The 23,382-nt window shown below is 46.2% G+C and overlaps 1 protein-coding gene across 1 annotated transcript in view; it reads left to right on the top strand.

The window, feature by feature from the left end:
* The first annotated feature begins 10,862 nt into the window (after positions 1–10,862).
* CEP20 (centrosomal protein 20) overlaps positions 10,863–23,382 on the top strand; it is a 380,968-nt gene continuing 368,448 nt past the window's right edge. Inside the window, exon 1 of the mRNA XM_085632082.1 lies at positions 10,863–10,991. Coding sequence (XP_085488208.1) covers positions 10,964–10,991 — 28 coding nt within the window. The 5' untranslated portion in view covers positions 10,863–10,963. The remainder of the gene's footprint in view (positions 10,992–23,382) is intronic.

The following is a 23,382-nucleotide window of genomic DNA, read 5'->3' as shown; positions in this document are numbered from 1 at the left end:
TCAAGAGGATGGAGAATCGAGATCCCAAAGGAAGGAAAGAACGTAGTTGTTTAAGATAAAGGTTAAACGCTGTATTGTTTATACAGAGCCTTGGGAGATGCCATGCATCATTTGTGCACTGTTTCAGATGTCATCCTCCCCAGCTTGGTGTGGTGAGATGACAAACATGAGAACCAATTAAGATCTTGATTACATAATCCAGATCTATGTTACAGCAAATATAGTGTCCTGTGGCGATCGACATTGTTGAACGCTGCTGATAGATCAAGTAAGGCGAGTAAGCATGGGTCATACCCATCTGGAATGGTATGCATGGCCTTTAGGGTGTCTCTCTATGCTGAGAATAGATCTCTCGATTACTAGTTGATTGTTATTAATATACTTAATTTGCTGTTTTGAGACTCTATTTAATGACTACATAGCTTGGGTAGGTTGGAAACACGTCTGAAGTTAACCAACAAGTTGGGACCAGGGGTAGATTTTTTTTCACCGTAGGGTTTATCTAGCCCATTTTTAGAAATCTAGCAACGACAACTCGGGCGAGCGATGCATTGATCAGACAACCGACATTTTTGAAGAGGTGAAAACTTGACTTGATAGTAGTAGGAAGAATGTCTTGTTACTAGTTACTGACTTTGAGTTTTTTTTTTTTACTTGTGCTTGGTCGCCTGGGAAGGTGGTTTTTTTTTGGATGGATTTTGTTCAGTTTTGGATCAATTAGGTGTTTTTTTGTGTTTTTGATTATATCTGAAAGGAGAGAGAAGAAAGAGGAACTTGTTGATTGTTGGTGCCGGTAAGGGGCTATCGGCTTGCATGAATGTATTTAATTAGGCTGCTTGCGGTGTATGCCCGTGCTCGCCATCATTTTATGCTTACTCCAATAGCATGCTTGCTACATTATGACTCGGAACCTTATTGTGTTACTCACCTCACCCTTATACTTGTCCTCCTAGCAGAAACACACACTTCAAAGTTTTCCCTGCCACATCGTGCCTATGTTCTCAATATCTCTGGCAGGAGTCTATCACCATTTTAGTAGTAAGAGCCACTCCTAATGACCACATCAGACAAGATTACATTAATTACCACCATATGCCAGATTACTGTTATCACCTCAGTGCATCAGGCATGGTTGCCAGCTGTAATGTAAAAGAGGCTTTGTCAATTTCAGATACCTCCACATGACAGCCAAGGCTGCAATGCCCCTGGCACCAATGTAAGGATATTTGTAATACGTCTCACCAGTGCCACATGATTTATCGCTCGAATATCAGCTTTAAAATATGTTGGAAATGCAGACATTTTTTTCCAAACATCAGCTTAGGAGTTCTGAAAGTACATTTTCGTCTTAAATACACACTCTCGAGTTTGGTATACATACTCGACCAAACAAAGCTTCTAATTGAGCTGCACATAGGAGAGCTACTTAAAATTAGCTGGAGAGCTGCCAGTAACTCACTAGCTACTCATTGGAGAAGCCTGCTCTCAGTGAACTAATGCACCCACTGCAGGGACCTGTATTCGACCTCATGGTCACAGGTTCAAATCCCGGTGAGTCCACTCAGTCCATCTGAGATCGATAAAATGAGTACCATTGAGTTTGGTAACAATAAACATCTGTTGGTCAGCGCCAAGATGCCTACCGGTGAACCTGCATTACAAATACGTTATGTTTCATTTTTTTATTTTAGAGTTTTATATAGCGTGAACCAGACCCGAGAAATCAGATATCAGAGCTCTTTACGTGAGCACCAGTTTCGTTACAGAAGGACACATTCATTTTTAGGTCTCGCCTGGTGAATGCAGCACATGCGCTGATTTCGCCTTGGCAAGACTCTATTGTTGTCGGTTTCGTTCGGAAGGGAGCACGCGCATGGCGTCTCCTCTCTGGCTTCATTCAATGCCGCTCGCACATCTCCTGTCCCTCCCTGTCTCCTGTTCGCTGTGCCTGCGTGGACAGGAGATGTGCACGCGGAGACAGCTTGTTAGTGTTTTTGTAGTGGATAAGGGACATACACCTCTCATGCTTGATACGCTACATTGGTAGGTTCAATTTTAGCATGCCATAATTCTGCTACAAATATGCAACTACGATGCAAATCAACTTGCAGTGTATGAAGTAAAGGTGCAGTTCCCAGTACTGCAATCAATGAATATGGTGAATGTGCCTCCGAATTATTACTATAAGAATAGGGAAATAAAGGCCAGAATTTGCAAAATGGAAGATGTTCCATATTTGTGGAGATTAGCAGGCGATGAAGACATAGGCTCACGACGTTATGAATATGATGTCCTGAAGCAACCTGGTCAACAGGTTTCTTATTTCCTTAAGGAACAAACCCCAAACTAATGTATGCACGTCCATCCCACACATCAAGAATAATCCTGACCTGGGTGGAATTCAGGGGGCTATAGGGGAGGGGTTTGAAGAAGGAGAATGACTAGAATGATACCAGGCGGAACAACAATGTTATCCGTCATCAAACAGTTGTTCAAGTTAGGGTCCAGAGTAAATAATGTAATAGGAGAATGCTTAATCGACATGTAAAGTATACAATGTATCACAAATGCACTTGTGGAAGTGACACTCTAAACTGCAATTGACTAACGTTGAATACAAATATTTAAACAAGCATTGAAAATGCAATAGGTCTCGCCTTTGATTAAGTTAAAGCCATTTGCTTTGCTAATGGTATTGTATAGCAAAGCAAATGGCTTTAACTTAATGAAAGGCGAGACCTATTGCATCTTTAATGCTTGTTTTAAGAGTGCACGGGCCGATTTTTAATCCCAATCCAACCCTGAAGAAGGGTTTCATGTGAATCTGGTGCTGGGTACCTGGTGATGGTCTTCTAAGCTGGGTCCTCGGTATGGTTGCTAGGAGACTGCAGAGAACAAATGCTCCTTGCTGGGCCCCGCTAGAAATGTACAGTTCTGTTTGTTTGCTGGGGGCATGGGCACTCAACAGCTGCAGTGGCAAAGAAGGAAGGGCAAGCCATTGCAAATGCCTCCTGTTAAGGAATTCCCTTCCTTCCTACTAGACTGCAAAGTCGAGGGTTGTAGTATCGGTGGAGGTACGACGCAGACACGTGTGAGGGTTCACTAACTCTTTATTTCCTGTGACTTACTTCGTCGATAGCCTGCCTCTAACTAACTTCCTTTCCCGGGCATTTCCTTGCCCCTCCTCAGTCCCGCCCCTCCACGCCTCCCATCCGAGGCGGTCCTAGTGCTCGTCTAACCCAGCACCACATTACATCTCCCCCTTTCTTAACAAAATTCAAACGCTCATTATGATACTTTATGTGAATACCCAAATAACATCAACATAGTTACAGTTCCTCGATCAGGCGACTCGGCCTCTTGATGTGCCGACGGGGGCGACTGTTGACTTCAGGATGATCACGGTCGCCTTCGTTATAGTCTGCTCTTGGTGTCAGAATACTAGTCTCTGTTTCACGGGGACTGGTTTCCCCTCGGATGGAAATACCGAGAGACTCTTTGACCGTGGGGCTACATTTCTGAAAGTGAGTCACATTCCTGGTTCCTCTCTTATCATCTGACTCGGCAGTGATCATAGTCCCCTTCTGTTTGACAACCACCAGTGGAGTCTCGCTAAAGCGACAGTCAGTTTTTCTTTGCTGCTCCTGTTTCACCAAGACCCAGTCACCTTCCTGAATCCCAGATGGAGCAGCTCGCCTGCGATGGTCCGCATACGTTTTCATTTTCTCCTTTTTGAGTTGATCCGTGCGAACAATGTCATCAGTGTCCGATTCTGGCCACGCTGCTTTGTTAGACCACTCAACCATCGGTATCCGAGTGCGCACGGGCCGGCCCAGCATTAGCGTGGCGGGACATTTCCCCGTCGTGGAATGAGGTGTGTTCCGGTATGCTCGTAGGACTTCATTTAGCACTGTCTGGATGTCTTGCCGTGCCACCTCTGCTTGTTGAATGGCTTTCTTTAAAGTGTACAAGAATCTCTCGATCATCCCGTTGGCTTGCGGCCAGAGAGGCGTGATTTTGCGTTGTCTGAAGTTTAGGTGCTTGGCAAACTCCGCAAAGTCCTGACTATTAAACGGGGGCCCATTGTCTGTTTTCACTGTTTTGGGGATGCCCCAGGCAGCAAATACTTCATCCAGTACAGGTATCGTGTTGGAAGCTCGGGTGGATGAGATGATGTGAGCATTAGGGAAACGAGAGTATTCATCCATTATGGCTAGGATGTACTGTCCTGACTTAAAGGGACCAAAAAAGTCTACTGCCACTTGCTGCCACACACCCTCCGGTAGTCTGGACATTTGTAGGAGTGCGGGAGGATCAGGCCTGCTGACTAGTTGGCATTGCGGACAGTCTCTCAACGTGCTTTCTACCATTTGATCGAGACCCGGGAACCACACTCGTTCTCTCAAAGCTCTCTTGGTGGCCACGATTTCGCGATGGCCTTCATGGGCTAGATTGACTACTCCCTGACATAGACGTCTGGGGATGATGAGTCGATTGTCCCTTAGCAATATCCCGTTGGGGGCCACTGACAGTTCCTCCTTCACGTGCTTGAAAGCAGCCAGATCATTTTTGTCGACCGCACTGGTAGGATCCTCAACTTCCAGATGTCTCCACTCATCGTTTTGCATTCGTCGCTTCACTTCCACCAGCGTGGCATCCTCCAGAGTAGCATCTATGATGGCGTTAACCGGGACAGCGGGTGGCCGGGCTTGATCTGCCACAAAGCATATGTATTCTTCTCCACAGATGATTTGCACCGTGTTGTTACCTTGGGGTGCCGTGACATGTAGTCGGCGGGATTCTCCGCTTTTCCCGGCTTGTGCACAATTGTATATGTGTACTCTTGAAGGCGAAGGCCCCAACGTTCTATCCTGGGGGGCATTTTGGCCCATGGATTGCCAAAGATGGTGATGAGGGCTTGGTGATCAGTAATTAACGTAAAGTGCTTGCCATACACATAGATGTGAAAGTGTTCACAGGCCCAGACAACGGCTAAGCTCTCTTTCTCGGGTTGTGAGTACGCCTTCTCTGCACCCGTCAGACTCCTGCTCGCGTACGCGATTATATGCCGTTGGTCACCCTCTGATTCGTATTGAGCGAGTATTGCTCCCAGCCTGACTGGGCTGGCATCCACTGTGATCTCTGTTTTCTTCTTTTGATCAAAATATGCCATGTTGTCGGCAGAATCCACAGCTGTTTTGATGTCCTTGAAAGCTCGTTCACACTCTGCTGACCACTGAAATGGATGACCTTGTTTCGTGAGCTGCCTCAGAGGGTAGCTGATGGTCGCGTAGTTTTGCATGTAACACGAACAGTAACTGGCCATTCCTAGAAAGGACCGAACGTCCCCTACATCTCGAGGGCTGGGAGTGTCATTCAGCGCCGCCACCTTCTCAGGGTCCGGTCTCATTCCCGCTTGCGAGAAGATATGGCCAAAGAACTTTAGCGTGGATTTGTGGAACTCACACTTAGCTTTGTTTAAGGTGAGATTGGCTTCCAGCAACGCGTGGCAAACTCGCTCCAGCGCAGTGTCATGCTCCTGTGTGTTGGACCCATATACAAGGATGTCATCGCTGTAGTTGAGAGTGTTGGGAATGTGGTGAATGACCCTCCTGATGGCTTCCTGAAAGATTTCAGCCGCGGATGAAACGCCAAAGCTGAGCCGCTTATACCGGAAAAGGCCGACGTGAGTAGAAAACGTTGTTATGTATCGTGATTTTTCGTGTAACTCGAGTTGATGATACCCCTTGTTTAGATCCAATTTGGAGAATATCGTGGCTCCATTAAGTGACGCAATCATGTCACTGATGTGCGGCCCTGGGTGTCTCTCTCGCTCAATGGCGGTGTTGGGCGCCCTCATGTCGACACACAACCTGACTTTGTCAGGTTCGCCCTTCTTTGGCACTACCACCACCGGAGAGACCCATGGGGTAGGTCCCTCTGTCCGTTCGATGATGTCCGCATCGAGCAGATCTTGTAGCTCTCGTTCCACAGCCTGTTGCAAGCGGAAAGGAATCCGTCGGTGATGTTGGGCTCTGGGGGCTACCTGTTTATTGATATGTAATCGAATCTTCCCCAGGCCAGTGAACAACTTCGGAAATTTCAGTGTCACATCAAGTTCATCATCCACGCGATACAGGATATCCACCAGGCGTAGTCGTTCCGCAGTTGGAAGGCTCAGGAGGCAGTCAGCTTCCGGCCCTTTGATGACGTGAATGTACGCGGTAATGGTCCGATCTCTGTATGTAAGCTGCGTTGAGAATTTCCCCAAGCATGGGAGTGGCTTTCTCGACATCCATGTATATACTTTTACACGGGCAGGGCGCAGTGATGGACGAGGCTTAATTCGCTGGTATTCTGCCACTGGCATGTACTTTAAGGAAGCTCCACTGTCCATGATGAACTTCGTTTGGTGTCTTCCTACTTGTATGCGGAGTCGGGGGTACTTTCTGAGTTGGTCCGGATCCGCTACCATGCAGACATACTCGTCACTATCTTGCGAGATGGGCGATAGTGACCTGGAGTCTTGAGATGATGTGTGCCTTTGTCTGTGGCTTTTGTATGATTGCCGGCTGGAATGAGAGGAACCCGTTGAAGAGTCCCGGCGATCCCGTACTGCTTTGGCTTGATGTCTTGTGCCAGCCGATCGAGAATTCCTGTCATGATCTCTTGGTGTGCTTCGTCTGTGATTTCCACAGACATTTTCAAAGTGATTTTCCCCTCCACACTTACGGCACTCTTGACCCATGGTGGGACACCCATCAGTGTGAGGAAAATCATACCCACAGCGATAGCACTTGAGATGCCGAACTCTCCGCCTGTTGTTGCGACTGGAGCTGCGATGTCTCCGACGCACTGACTGTTAATCCCTCTTGGCTCTTGACGACCTGTGTTTCGCCGGTGAGCGTCTACGACCATTGTGGGACTGAATTCTGAAGGCTTGCTCGTGCTTCTCCCCTCTCCCAGCTTCCATTTTTTTGGCATGGTCTTCCGCTTGGTCATGAACACGTGTCATCTCTTCGATCTCATCGAGGGAGTAACTCTTTCAGCAATTTCCTTCTCAGCGATTCGGATTGACACCCTTCAATGAACCTCAAACGCAGGGCATCCTCTGTCAAGAAAGAATCAAATTCGCAGTAATGGGCCAAGCGTCTAAGGCGGGTGATGAATGTGCACATGGGCTCATCTTTTTCTTGAGCAGCAAGATTGAATGTGTACCTCTCATAGTCTATGTTTCGTTTGTGAAGGAACTTTCTGTTAAGCGCCACACACACAGAGGCGTAAGATGCCGCATCCGCAGCCGGTAGTTCTTTTATTATTTGCCCAACGTCTTTGCCTATCAGGTTGCGTAACGCTATTGGCGGTTGGCCAGGATCCGCCACCTGCGACCCTTTCATAAAATCTTAGAAGTCCTCGAGCCATTCTTTCCACCGGAGGCCCATGCCCCCGCCAGTTTCAAGGACCAACTGTTCAGGTGGGCGCAGGAATGACACACCAAGCATGCCCATCTGCCCCGCGATGGACGACGTAGACCCAGACGGGCGGACTGGTAACGTCGCCATGGCAAAGACCCAGACCCCAGGCCTGCCGTGAAGATTAGCACAGTGGCGTGGATACAGTTATTCGGTGCTAGTCCGCTTCACCATGTCGATTTATTTATTTATTCATTCATTTATTTTATTATTGGGCTGCCACTTGCATGCGGCAATGCTTATTGCCAGTTTCAACTTTTTTTTTGCCTGACTTAAAGATGGCCGCCGGTGTAGCCTCGCAGGGGATTGGTGCAGGCACCTGACTTAAAGATGGCTGCCTCACTTGCACACATTCTCCAGGCTCGATCTCCACACGCAGGCCACAGCTCTCCAGCCAGTCCACAAAATGCTCCACACGTGTCACTCTCGGGGAAGGCACTCGCCACGAGTCCCCAGTGCAGGCAGCACACGACTGGGGTGGGCACCCAGATCGATATCTCTTCTTCCGGAGCAGACCACACAGCGACTCCACCGAAGTGGGGGGGGGCACCTCAACGACCCTCCACTCGACAGCTACTTCGGAGCGGGCAGCACGCGACTGGGGTGGGCTCCAAGATCGTCGTCGCTTCTCTCCACGTGTTGCGGCCAGGAATCCTCAGGATCGCACGTCGTATATAATGTCCACCTCTCGACACCACCACGGTCTGATAAGTGTTACACAGACTCCATGGAGTGGTCAAGCGAGGGAAGGGTAGGAAGGGGACAGCGGGGAGGGAGATCTGAAACGACAACAAGACAAAGAATAACAACACCGATGAATTGTGAGCATTCTATCTTCCCCCTGAGTCCTGTATAACGAAGGCCTAACTCCTTCTGTCTCCTACCTGTAAAAGAAAGATAACACTCTGCTGATACGTCAGTTAGGGTCACACCCTGGCTGATCTGTTGTGGTTCTGTAATGTAAAGAGCACAGCCATTACTGGGGTAACCTTTATCTCCCTAAGACTGTGAAACAGTAATATCTGGGCTACCCACCTCAAGCTACTTTAAGGTAGACAGAAACAGGGGATGGAAGAGCCAAAGTCCTGCTCACTCGCAGTCCCTCTGCCAGAAAATAGGTAAGCAACAAAAGTAAGCAGGCAGCAATAATCCAAGGGTTCACATTTCATAAGCAGTAACTATTCCTTATGCAGTGAACTTCTCCTTATCTTCAGGAACAACACGGATCATAAAAGATACTAGTCTGTGCAAATTATAATCAATAACTCTCGATACCACAGCGTCTTAGCAGGCTTTATACATAGGAATATGAGTAATGTTCCGGACATATAGCATCAGTTTAGTTTCGAGAATGTCTTCCTGTATCTTCAGCTAAGTGCAGGGACAAGTACCAATATCTTTCCCCGCAAGAGCAATATGGATGCTCGCCAACAGGGAAAGAAATATACAGGGTTTATTATCAACTTGGACGAAGTCGCCGCCGTCTTCCCTGCATGAGCAGCTGAGCGCTCGCCAACAGGGAAAGACCTCTAGGTTACTATTCCAGGCGACTGTCAAGACTAGAGCTCTACCTCAGAGCTTTCTAGGAAGGCTACGTCCTCCTCGTATACTTAGGAGGGGGGGGAAGGAAATTATCCAGGGAAGTGTTCCGGAGTTCTTTACGGCGCTTTACGGGCATTTGCCGTTAGATTAGATATTGAGTCTCGGAAGCGCAAACCAAGACCCACACAATGCCACCACAAGGAGTGGAGAGATCCGCGCTGCCACGACCAACAAGCACTGGGAAAACTGAGGCGGTGCAAGGCACCCTTACCAGCCTCGAAAAACAGCAACTCTCTCCGGACGAGTAATCGGCAACTGCTCGCCGCCATTGCTCTCCTTCATACGCTCGGACGCGTAGGCGTTCTGACGTCACCAGCGTCGCGTCCCGGAGCATCATGGGACTTGTAGTTCTGGTGTAGATCGCGTGAACGCTATGAGGCAGTGTTCTTCCTGGTTGCCCCTCCGTGGGCTCTGACACCACGCGGAGTCTCACCCGGAGGGGAGGCACTGCGGCCGCTCACACGCAGGCCGGCCGCACGTTCCACACGCGCCGTCACAGCAGGCAGCTGTCCACAAGCGACCGGGGTAGACACCCGCGTCGCGGCCCTCACACACGGACGCGATCGGGGTAGGCTCCCGACTCGCGCCGAACCGCCGCCCAGAGCGCTCCACGCTCACGTAACAGGTCCAGGCAGCTTCTCGTACCGGGCATGCACCACGCGCTGCGTGGCCAACCCTCGTCGCCAGTTGTAGTGTCGGCGGAGGTACGACGCAGACACGTGTGAGGGTTCACTAACTCTTTATTTCCTGCGACTTACTTCGTCGATAGCCTGCCTCTAACTAACTTACTTTACCGGGCATTTCCTTGCCCCTCCTCAGTCCCGCCCCTCCACGCCTCCCATCCTAGGCGGTCCTAGTGCTTGTCTAACCCAGCACCACATTACAAGGGTGACCTCATGCGTCACGTTTAATGTAATCGCTCCTCACGGGACAATGGTCATGAAAGCATGAAAAATAGGGTAGAAATAGCGTGCCTTTTTACATTATTACCATTTCACCGAAAAGCGAAAACCCAACATGCCAGTGAGTATCGGTACTCTCCTCGGCCCTGGAGATGAACTGGTACTCGCGAGGAAAAAAAATCAGAAATGCCGATACTCAGTAGCTGTGAGTAAAGCCCATTTAAAGCATGGAGATAATGTAGAAAAAGATTATAAAATAGAAGAGTTGCCTAGGATCACACACTGTTTGGTTAAGCAAGGAAGGCAGGATCAGTTCTAGGTGTTCTGGTTTTACATTATACAATGTATCCACTAGATGGCTACCGCTTTCTATTCTAACATCAAACGTTTATGTTTTGTTTTTAATTCTTGGCGCGTGATGGTAGAGTGGGTGGCAGGCTAGCCACGCTAAAAGTAGGCTAGTTTTGGGCACTGAGCAGAATCAGACATCTGGCTCGATCCGTAGGCTCTCCCACCATTAATTTCAATACGATCTCCTTCCAGAACATCTCGATCTCACCCTTCTTGGAGTCTTAAAAGGTTTAAAGGTATGTATGCCTTTTTGTGTTCATTAGTGCAATTAAGCAAAGAGACCGACCCTTCGTGCGGGATTCGATTTGACTGATGTCTCACTCCTTAGATAGCTGTGTAGTGGGCAGTTGCATACAGTCATCTGCGTGGGGAGGACTTGAGGACGATAAAGAGTACAAGGGAGGAGCCTCAGACATCAAACACAAAGCTTCCTTAGCAGAACCTATTTGTACGTAACATTCGTCCCAACCGACGACCGTTTGTAACCAGACGAAAGCGGAAAGGTAAGCATACCGAATGCGCATGCGCCTGAAGTTAGTCTACCTATGAGGAAAGTTTTTTCTGCACATGACCTGCCCCCAGCTGCGTCATTTTGGACGAAAGATCACGTGATATTGTAACTGTGATTGTGCTCCTATGGCGACCGTAAGCGAGCTGAAGGCTGGTAAGAGACAGAACAACGTGCGCGGTAGAACGGGGTTTGTAGCGCAGCTCGAGTTAGAAGTGCAGGGGTTGCAACTTCACCACCGAGGGTCGTAAGCAGAGTAACCAGAACTCTGCAGAACGCCATGGTAATCAGCTGTCGTCTCTACCGTAGGTAGTTCACCTGGCCTGCTGCTACACAGGCGCGCAACACCCATTGGACTCACAGGGCTTCAGCCCCGCCCCCCCCCCCCCCTCGCGTGTGGCATCCCGGATGAGACAGCTTCCCGGCGCGCACACAGCCGCACCCGAGCACTTCACAGGTCTTTAAAAGACCATTTGCATGTTAATGAGGCCTTTCTGTTGTTTCACCCCTTCTAAGAGCCCCTGCAGCTCCACTCTGCCTATGGTTTAAAAGATTCAGCCCCCCCCCCGAAATTTTTTCTTAGCCCCCCCCCCCCGAAATTTGGCTTTAGTTGCGCCCCTGCTGCTACAGTTATGCTTTTCATCCTAGTCAGAGGCGCAACTTACTAGAGCCAAATTTCGGGGGGAGGGGGGGGGGGGGGCTGAATCTTTAAGCAAGAGTTGGGCTGCAGGGGCTCTTACAAGGGGAGAAACAACAGCGAGGCCTCATTACCTCCTCGTTAGTCTTCCTCCCCACATGACTAACAAAGTGAGCTTCAGCACTACACCAGAACCCTCCAAAGCAAAAAAAGTCAGCCTCCCATCCCTTCCCAATATGGCCTGCCCATGACCTCTATAAGAGGCGGGCCGGCCCAACCCATCAGCCTGAAACTACCAAGCATAAACATGAAACCGATAGCCAGACAGGGAGGGAGGGATGGGAACTCATGTGGCGAGGAAGACTATACTCGGAGTAATGAAGATTACCGGTAAGTAATCGGGGCATTAACTTACAAATGGTCTTTTAAAGACCTGTGAAGTGCTTGGGTGTGGCTGTGTGTGTGCCCGGGAAGCTGTCTCATCCCGGGCTGCCACACATGACAAGGAGGGGGGGCTGAAGCCCTTTGCGTCCAATGGGTGTTGCGCGTTTACCATGCACCATTTGGCTCAAAGGGCTTCAGCCCCACCCCGTCGTGTCAGCCCGGGCTGAGACAACTTCCCGGACACACAGAAAGACCGTTTTTGAGCGGCTGTAGGCTGGTTGGTTTAGCTAGCGTACGTCTTGGGGCCGGCTCTAGGACTTTTGGGGCCCCTGGCGGAGAGGGAATGTGCGAGGCCCCCTCTAATTTGTAAAGGGATACAATCAGGGCTCCTGAAGCTGCTTTGTGCAGACTTCTCCTGGGCCTCAGCTCCTCCTTTCGGCCACCCACATGCACCTCTTTTACAGCTCATATTGGGCTGAAGGTGTGAGAATTGCTTGTGGGCTAGAAGTTAAAACCATGGGGACGTTAAAGTGCTGGACAAATTGTGTCCCGCAGTCAGGGCTTTAAATGGGATGAAAAAACTGGGGAGTCTCTCAAAGGGGGCGTGGCCAGTGTAATTAAGGATTTACAGTAAAGGGGGGGTTTCAATAAGGTTTTCAGAGGCCAAAATCTGTAATGTGACTTTTAGAAATGCAAGTACCTCTGACACCATAAATCACAGTTTCAACTTTTCTCAGCAAGCCTATTTATTGACTGCGAGTTATATTTGATTTATAACAATTTGTATTATTTTGAAACAGGGAGAACACTTCCTTAGTATGACAAACACATGTCTTATACATTTAACCTATATTTCTGTTTTTACAATAACTTGGTGACAACTCAACAAACATGGAAAAAATCTTCAAATTGACAATACTTAAACAAACAATAATAATATTACGCTACAGTACTCAGATATCCTATTTTTGGGGGGATGGGGGCATTCTGACCCATTGTTGCCTCCACATTGAATGATTATTATGGTCCTGTGCAGAGTCAGAGAAAAGAATATTTTTCGAAATTGTCGTGGAGAGCGTTTACTGGGTGTATTGTTTTGGCTCTTCTAGGGACGTTATTGTATAATTTTTATCCCAAATATTTCTCGTTCTTGATAAGCCGACGCGTTTCGACCTTTGCTGGAGTCGACCTATATTATATTCATATGGTCTTCATCAGGGCTCGTGTATTGTTCCAAAGGGACATCTTTTTCCTGAAAAAATAATGATGTATCTGATCATAAAGATTGTGATTGTTTTTTAAATAATGGATGTTTTTTCTAAAAACCTGAACACATGAGGCACTTACGTGCTGGCGTATGGGGGATGCTGGCGTCTTTTTTTACCTATGATATACAAAAGGGTACACATCTATGAGATAGATGGTTCTCTCATGGTTTCTTGTCTCTTGTTTGCACATGTCAGAAGAAAAAGAGGGGTTTAATTTAGGAGGACTTGACATACCTTTCTGGTTTGCCCGTGAGGAAATGGGACTGGTATGTCGTTCGTTCGCTAATTTTCGGTAGAAAAAATCTGTAAATACAAGGAGAGCATACCGCTGTAATAAGGAAAATGAATGCCCACTAAGTGTCTTCATGTGTGGCTAGTGCTCCCAAGTGAGTTTAAATGAGCTTGGTATGGACGAACTCCGGCTCATGCATGTATTGCATTTATTGCGTGGCGGACTATTATGTTGCAATGCCCGAAGGGTCTAGGTGAACGGGCTGGGGCTTCCTCTAGTGTTCCGTGTGATCATACGGAGGGTAAACATGCAAGCAAGGTGATTTTAAATAACCTGTGGCGTTACTCGAATACTCGTTTCGCGTGGCGGCGATTCTTAATACCAAGTGCTCATGCCATCTCTTTGTCGCGTGGAGGTGGTTTGCATACCTTAATGGTTAGTAGGAAGTCGGAACTGCCTCTTCTCTTGTGCCGCGTTGTCTTCGTCCTCAGCTATGTGAAAACACCCCGTTTCAGAGGAGTATGTTGATTGGCCGGATTTATATTTCCGGCGTCACTACGTTCAATGTTGTTGCGTTGTTATGGCAACGTGTTTGCTACTGGTGACTGCCTTTGTTGCTTCGAGGTGGGTTCTCGTGTATCGAGTGTGTTTAATACTCATTACTTCCGTTATCACTTCAGTAAGATTCTCGTGTAGCGAGTATATCCTTCAGCTGGTGTGCTTGTTAGTTGATTTTCCATGCTATTCACTTTTTTCTCTATTGCATTGCCGCAAAATTGTGGAACCTCGGTTTCCTCCGGAGAACTCATTACATTTGTTTTGCAAACCTGTTGTGTGTAGTTGTGGTTATCAATAAAGTTTCTAAATGTTCAAATAGTCACTTTTTGCCGTGTTGCCAAGCAAGTTGATCTTCATGGTGGAAACGGTGAGTGTGACCTCTTATGAACCTCCAACTTGGTGTATCCCGAGGAGAGGATAGTTGGAACCCTTCTTTTATGCAATGTGTGTCAATTCCGTCATTTCATTCAGCCCATTTGCGATAGTTCCAAGTAGCATTATGATTTTCGCTTCACTTTTTGATAGTAGCGCATCAATATTTTTGCCTCGAATGTGGCGTAGAACAGTCCATTTGAGGTCGTTTGGGCCGTGGTTTTTTTCAATACAGTGGAAAACCATTGGGGCATTCAGTGTTTTGCATTTAATCCTCGAGCGGTGTTGGGAAATGCGTTTTTTTATGGGCTGAGTAGTTTTCCCAATATAAGCCAATAGGCAGGGGCAGAGGACGCAGTATATTACGTTGTGGGTATTACAATTTGTGAAGTCTTCATGGTTTATGTATTTTTGACCGTACGTGAATCTGGTTCCTTCTATAGTGCTGTCGCATGATACGCAGGTGCCACATTTTCTGTGACCTTTGATAGGTGGTAATGACAGCAGCGACCTCAAAGTTGTTTTTGGTTGTCTGATAGTCGTATTCGCCCGTACAAGTTTCTCTCTGATGCTTGTGTTTTTTTTCAAAGCGAATATTGGAGTTTGTGTGAAAGATGGGATGCTTCTTATTGTGTTCCAGTTTTTGCGGATGATTTTTTGCATCTCTGTTGTCCGTCCTGAAAAGGTAGTAACGCATACCAATGGTGTACTTTTTTTCTCTGTCTTGGGGGTGAGAAGAGAGTCACGTGGGGTATACCACGCTCGTTTTAGAGCTTTCTTGAGTAGTTTTTTTGGGTAGTTTCTCATTACCAGTTTCTCTAGCAGTATTGTCGCGTTCTCGAAGTAATCTTCTTTCTTTGTGCAGTTCCGCCTTATCCTTAGGAATTGGCTGAGTGGTAGATTCTCACGTAGATTTCTTTGGTGGAAACTTGAGAAGTGTAGGAATGTATTCCTGTCAGTTTTTTTGGTATATAGTGTTGTGTAAATGTGGCCTTCTTCGTGTTTGATTAGAAGGTCTAAGAAGTTAATTTCTGAATTACTGTAGTTGACTGTAAATTGAATATTCGGGTTCCTGTTGTTGAGCCAAATTACGAAAGTTTCAAGCTGTTGTGCATTGCCTCTCCACAGGAGGAACACATCGTCGATGTATCGACCCCAGATTTTAATGTGTCCATCATATGGGTTGTTGTTGTATATCCATTTTTCCTCATAGAGGGCCATAAACATTATGGCCATCTCTGGGGCAAATGGACAACCCATCGCGGTACCCATGATTTGCAGGAATTGCGTGTCATTAAAAGTAAAGAAGTTGTACTTCAGGCATATTTCTGTTAGCTGTATTAAGTGGATTGTTGGTACATTATGTGGCCTGATGCGTTTGTCCAGGAAAACTTGAAGGGCTTCCAGTCCTTCTTCCTGGGGGATGTTGGAGTACAGACTGACGATGTCAAGAGTTACTAAAAATTCGTTTTCTTCATTAAAGGGGTGATTTTCCAATATGGTGATTGCTTGCATCGCATCTTTAATGAAACTTGGTGTATTGCAGACTAATTGTTTCAAAAACGTGTCCACGTATTTTGCTGGTCTTTCTAAAATCGAGTTGACTCCCGAAATTATAGGTCTGCCTGGTGGGTTGTTTGGGTCCTTGTGCACCTTGGGGAGAACGTACATTATTGGTGTCCGTGGGTTGTCATTGATCAAGTATTCTGCCTCTTTTTTGGTTAACCATCCTTCTTCCTTTCCAATATGTATAATGGGTAGTAGTTTATCCTTGATTTTTTTATTCCAGTCTTCGTTGTTTTTCCTGTAGTATTTGTGGTCTGCTGGTTGTCGTTGTGCTCGCTGGAGGTACAACGACAACCAGCAGACCACAAATACTACAGGAAAAACAACGAAGACTGGAATAAAAAAATCAAGGATAAACTACTACCCATTATACATATTGGAAAGGAAGAAGGATGGTTAACCAAAAAAGAGGCAGAATACTTGATCAATGACAACCCACGGACACCAATAATGTACGTTCTCCCCAAGGTGCACAAGGACCCAAACAACCCACCAGGCAGACCTATAATTTCGGGAGTCAACTCGATTTTAGAAAGACCAGCAAAATACGTGGACACGTTTTTGAAACAATTAGTCTGCAATACACCAAGTTTCATTAAAGATGCGATGCAAGCAATCACCATATTGGAAAATCACCCCTTTAATGAAGAAAACGAATTTTTAGTAACTCTTGACATCGTCAGTCTGTACTCCAACATCCCCCAGGAAGAAGGACTGGAAGCCCTTCAAGTTTTCCTGGACAAACGCATCAGGCCACATAATGTACCAACAATCCACTTAATACAGCTAACAGAAATATGCCTGAAGTACAACTTCTTTACTTTTAATGACACGCAATTCCTGCAAATCATGGGTACCGCGATGGGTTGTCCATTTGCCCCAGAGATGGCCATAATGTTTATGGCCCTCTATGAGGAAAAATGGATATACAACAACAACCCATATGATGGACACATTAAAATCTGGGGTCGATACATCGACGATGTGTTCCTCCTGTGGAGAGGCAATGCACAACAGCTTGAAACTTTCGTAATTTGGCTCAACAACAGGAACCCGAATATTCAATTTACAGTCAACTACAGTAATTCAGAAATTAACTTCTTAGACCTTCTAATCAAACACGAAGAAGGCCACATTTACACAACACTATATACCAAAAAAACTGACAGGAATACATTCCTACACTTCTCAAGTTTCCACCAAAGAAATCTACGTGAGAATCTACCACTCAGCCAATTCCTAAGGATAAGGCGGAACTGCACAAAGAAAGAAGATTACTTCGAGAACGCGACAATACTGCTAGAGAAACTGGTAATGAGAAACTACCCAAAAAAACTACTCAAGAAAGCTCTAAAACGAGCGTGGTATACCCCACGTGACTCTCTTCTCACCCCCAAGACAGAGAAAAAAAGTACACCATTGGTATGCGTTACTACCTTTTCAGGACGGACAACAGAGATGCAAAAAATCATCCGCAAAAACTGGAACACAATAAGAAGCATCCCATCTTTCACACAAACTCCAATATTCGCTTTGAAAAAAAACACAAGCATCAGAGAGAAACTTGTACGGGCGAATACGACTATCAGACAACCAAAAACAACTTTGAGGTCGCTGCTGTCATTACCACCTATCAAAGGTCACAGAAAATGTGGCACCTGCGTATCATGCGACAGCACTATAGAAGGAACCAGATTCACGTACGGTCAAAAATACATAAACCATGAAGACTTCACAAATTGTAATACCCACAACGTAATATACTGCGTCCTCTGCCCCTGCCTATTGGCTTATATTGGGAAAACTACTCAGCCCATAAAAAAACGCATTTCCCAACACCGCTCGAGGATTAAATGCAAAACACTGAATGCCCCAATGGTTTTCCACTGTATTGAAAAAAACCACGGCCCAAACGACCTCAAATGGACTGTTCTACGCCACATTCGAGGCAAAAATATTGATGCGCTACTATCAAAAAGTGAAGCGAAAATCATAATGCTACTTGGAACTATCGCAAATGGGCTGAATGAAATGACGGAATTGACACACATTGCATAAAAGAAGGGTTCCAACTATCCTCTCCTCGGGATACACCAAGTTGGAGGTTCATAAGAGGTCACACTCACCGTTTCCACCATGAAGATCAACTTGCTTGGCAACACGGCAAAAAGTGACTATTTGAACATTTAGAAACTTTATTGATAACCACAACTACACACAACAGGTTTGCAAAACAAATGTAATGAGTTCTCCGGAGGAAACCGAGGTTCCACAATTTTGCGGCAATGCAATAGAGAAAAAAGTGAATAGCATGGAAAATCAACTAACAAGCACACCAGCTGAAGGATATACTCGCTACACGAGAATCTTACTGAAGTGATAACGGAAGTAATGAGTATTAAACACACTCGATACACGAGAACCCACCTCGAAGCAACAAAGGCAGTCACCAGTAGCAAACACGTTGCCATAACAACGCAACAACATTGAACGTAGTGACGCCGGAAATATAAATCCGGCCAATCAACATACTCCTCTGAAACGGGGTGTTTTCACATAGCTGAGGACGAAGACGAAGACAACGCGGCACAAGAGAAGAGGCAGTTCCGACTTCCTACTAACCATTAAGGTATGCAAACCACCTCCACGCGACAAAGAGATGGCATGAGCACTTGGTATTAAGAATCGCCGCCACGCGAAACGAGTATTCGAGTAACGCCACAGGTTATTTAAAATCACCTTGCTTGCATGTTTACCCTCCGTATGATCACACGGAACACTAGAGGAAGCCCCAGCCCGTTCACCTAGACCCTTCGGGCATTGCAACATAATAGTCCGCCACGCAATAAATGCAATACATGCATGAGCCGGAGTTCGTCCATACCAAGCTCATTTAAACTCACTTGGGAGCACTAGCCACACATGAAGACACTTAGTGGGCATTCATTTTCCTTATTACAGCGGTATGCTCTCCTTGTATTTACAGATTTTTTCTACCGAAAATTAGCGAACGAACGACATACCAGTCCCATTTCCTCACGGGCAAACCAGAAAGGTATGTCAAGTCCTCCTAAATTAAACCCCTCTTTTTCTTCTGACATGTGCAAACAAGAGACAAGAAACCATGAGAGAACCATCTATCTCATAGATGTGTACCCTTTTGTATATCATAGGTAAAAAAAGACGCCAGCATCCCCCATACGCCAGCACGTAAGTGCCTCATGTGTTCAGGTTTTTATAAAAAACATCCATTATTTAAAAAACAATCACAATCTTTATGATCAGATACATCATTATTTTTTCAGGAAAAAGATGTCCCTTTGGAACAATACACGAGCCCTGATGAAGACCATATGAATATAATATAGGTCGACTCCAGCAAAGGTCGAAACGCGTCGGCTTATCAAGAACGAGAAATATTTGGGATAAAAATTATACAATAACGTCCCTAGAAGAGCCAAAACAATACACCCAGTAAACGCTCTCCACGACAATTTCGAAAAATATTATTTTCTCTGACTCTGCACAGGACCATAATAATCATTCAATGTGGAGGCAACAATGGGTCAGAATGCCCCCATCCCCCCAAAAATAGGATATCTGAGTACTGTAGCGTAATATTATTATTGTTTGTTTAAGTATTGTCAATTTGAAGATTTTTTCCATGTTTGTTGAGTTGTCACCAAGTTATTGTAAAAACAGAAATATATGTTAAATGTATAAGACATGTGTTTGTCATACTAAGGAAGTGTTCTCCCTGTTTCAAAATAATACAAATTGTTATAAATCAAATATAACTCGCAGTCAATAAATAGGCTTGCTGAGAAAAGTTGAAACTGTGATTTATGGTGTCAGAGGTACTTGCATTTCTAAAAGCCAGTGTCATTAAGGGCGTGGCTTAAAACACATAAGCTAAAAATTTGTGCTTAGCATAGTGTGCCGCCCGACTTGTATTTTGCTGTTTCTGTCATTGCATCCAGATATGATACAACAAGTAACATCGTACCTACAACAAGTCAGGACTATTGGCTTTTGTCAATGGTTGTTAGTTGCATTAGATAAATCAGCAGCAACGATGGCTTGTATTTAATATTGAAAAAGCTTCCACTTAAAGCCCTGGTGACACCACGACAATGTTGGTGCTCCTGAGTTTCCAAAAGGGAAGTGTCAGTTTTCAGTGTGTGCTATTCAATAGGACCCCCTCACTCTCAACAGCGCTCAGTCTTGTGTTTTAAAAAGCGACACTTGGGATATGTAAGAAGCAAGGACTTCCCTTCCCCACCAACGCTCACCTGGCATGACGTCATGCCGTAACTTCTCCACTAGTGAGAAGTGAGCAGCGCACATTGGTGTGCCTGCTGTCACTGCAGTCTGGGGAAAAAAAACGGACCGTTTGTGCCAGGGCACAAAACAGAGCCTGATAGAGAACCGTTTCGAGACCCCTTTAATAAAACTGCCGGTGCTCAGACCGCAGTGTCTCTTGATGGCCAGCTGTCAGGGGGCCTAATTGCAGGACAAACCTGCAAAATGCGTCTGCTTGCAACTGGTACAAGAGGAAGTGTCCCCCCCCCCTCCCCCCCTACTAGACCTCCCCATACCATCCCTGAGAGGCCATGTGGGGGGGTGGCCTCCTGTAAACCCAATTTCAAAGAGACACCTTTCAATTGGATCGGCAGGGGTACAAGAGGAATGGTGGTGTGTTGCACTGTTGCGGGGCCCCATGCTGGTGGACTATAGTGCAAGACCCTGGGCAACTGCCCATGCATAGCGCCGGCCCTGGTCGGTCTTATCGCAGCTGCACCAGAGTACTTCACAGGTCTTTAAAAGACCATTTACTTGTTAACAAGGCTTTGTTGTTTTTTCACCCCGTCTTAGAGCCCCTGCATCTCAACTCTGCCTATTGCTTGAAGAATTAATGTCCCCTCCCCGAAAACTTTAGTAGCCCACCCCCGAAAATTGGCACTAGTTGTGCCTTTGCCATGCAGTTATAACAGGTGCGGGGCCAACGTGAAAATGGCATAGTTTAAACAAAGACTGTGACTTAATTATAAGCCACTCTGGAATAACATCAGGAAACAGAACCTCAAGTTTTATTCATTATTTTAGAGACGCGTGAGAGATCGTCATAGCTTTTGCTCACAGTAGGCTCAATTATACTCTTTCAAGGAGGACTGAAACCAGATGCGTCTTTGCCCAGTGTTTTTGGCTGTGCAGGTGATGTTGCTTGCTTAAAGGGAGTGCATGCTGCTGGAAAAGGGGAGCCAGTTGAGGCCCGTAATGGTAGAGGTAATGGGGGTGATGTGGTCCTTCCTTCTAAAAGACTGGAGTATCTGCTCCCACTTGAACACTTCGGTGAGATTCCTTGAGTGAGGTAGTTGTTGATTGTGAATAGAGGTGAGAGTTTCTCCATAGAGAGCTTTTATGAAGGCTAATCCCTAATTATTGTAGACAATTGCTTTGAGGGAGTCGAGGATGTTGACAGGGTCTTTGAGATAATTTGAGGGATGATATTGTAAGCTTGCTCTCTATATAGTGCACTAAAACGAGGTACACTGTGTAGAGTCCAGTGAGTCCCAGACTGGTATACAGAGGCAAAAGTAGAGAATGCCAACACTCAATTTGTGGTATTGTGGGCAAGCAGTTAAGCTTAGCAGAGGGTAGTGCTAAGCATTTGTTGTACTCGTATAAGTAATACATGATACACACATTCAAAAATAAATCCAAGACCAATTTGCAAAAATAACTGATTTTTATGTAATTTTTCAGACCAGGAGCTTTGTTCTACAGTAAGTACTTTTTCGTGTATAAATTTTTAAAGTTCGCAAAAAGTATTTAAAAAAAAAATCTTGTTCAAATAAAATAGAAATAAGAAAAACACAAACACCCCACAGTATCGACTTTGTAGTGTAGCTAAGAATCATTCAGTTTAAACTACACAGCCATACCAGTTTCAGCACAACACAGCCCCTCTCAGGGATCAATTGACGAGCTGAGACCTGGCAGCGAGAGTAGGGAGGGTACACAGGCCCCCATGTGAGTATTTCCATTTACCCCAGACCTTAACCCATTTCTTAGAACATCCTCTGTTAATATAAACAGTTTTTTCTGCTACCATATTTGTGTCCACGTCTTTATCCCATTTGCTCAGGCTTGGTGTCCCAGTTGCTCCCCAGCAACAAGCTTTATTGCGTTTAGCTATGGCCGACCCGAGTGTCATCCAAATCCTTCCCATTGAAGTAGTATCTGACTCCTCCCATATATTCAGAAGGCACCACTTTGGTGTTTGGGTGGTAGCCATGTCCCAAACGCCATTCATCTTGTTAACCACTGCATCCCAATAGAGTTGTATTGCTGGACATTCCCATATGAAGTGAAAGAAGGTGCCCTTTTGATTTCATGCACGACAACCGTTCTCAGTTGGGGCCCTATCTATTTTCATCAGTGTGGTGCATGGATAGTAGGCCCTGTGCAATATCTTTATTTGAATCAACCTAAACCCTGCCTTAATGGCCACCTCTCCAGGTGAGGCTAAAGCCTCCGCCCTTTCATCATCATCTAACCCTCCCACGTCAAGTGTCCACTTTTCCTGCAGTCAAAATAGTGTCAGGCGTGTTGTTAATAAGTTTCCAGTATGCGAGTGACGTTCCATTGCGTGTCATATGCCCGTCCATTAACCGGTCCTCGAGTAAGGAGTAGTCTGCCAGCTTGTCCTCGGCTGGGATTGCCGTCTCCAACGCATGTTTAACCAGAAGGTAACAAAAAATGTCAGTGTCTGCAAGCTTGTATTCCTGATGAAGGTCAGGGAAGGGGAGTATTGCACCACAAGTCCATAAATCCTTGATTTTAGACAGCCTATCAGGTCCCGTTTATCAGCTCATGGGTGTTTCCCCAGAGTGCCTAGGGCCGCTGTGTCCCACAAGGGGGCGGATCGTATCAGTTTGATTTCCCATCCCATTGCTTTGTGGGCCACATGCCAGAGATACTGTTACAGCTGTCTGGTTCTGTTGTTGCGATTTTGGAGGTGTTGCGTATAGGGCCTACAGGTATCCGCCTGGGCGCATTACCAGGTGATCCATCCGGTTCGATGGTTCATCGTCCGGTAGGTGTACTCATTCGTTAACAGTAGTCAGTTGTGAAGCCCAGTAATATCTCCATCATACCACCGAAGGCGGTGGGGATGTAGTGTAGGAAGCTGGGTTTCTGTTGCAGTAACCCCCTCCCCTTTTTTACCGGACTACTGATGCACTTTTACTTGATGTGCCCTGGGTCCCTGCCAGTCAGGTTCCCAGGGCTTGTGTTTTTTCGCAAAATTGTACCTTGTAACCTCTCAGGCTAGATGTTAGTCCCTTGCAAAAGGTACCATGGATACTGTGGCAAGGGAAGGCATCTAAGGGCTGCAGCACTTGTTGTGCCATCCTTAGAGGGGACACAGACCCCCCCTCCCCCACACTATTTCTTTTTTTTTGCAGGCTGCCCATTTTGGTGCAGAACAAAGTGAAGTTGACATGGCACTCATCCCTGTGTGCCATG

The sequence above is a fragment of the Triturus cristatus genome, chromosome 10 (assembly GCF_964204655.1).
Source record: "Triturus cristatus chromosome 10, aTriCri1.1, whole genome shotgun sequence".
In the NCBI taxonomy this organism is placed as follows: Eukaryota; Metazoa; Chordata; class Amphibia; order Caudata; family Salamandridae; genus Triturus; species Triturus cristatus.
This window is presented reverse-complemented; position numbering and strand designations above follow the sequence as displayed.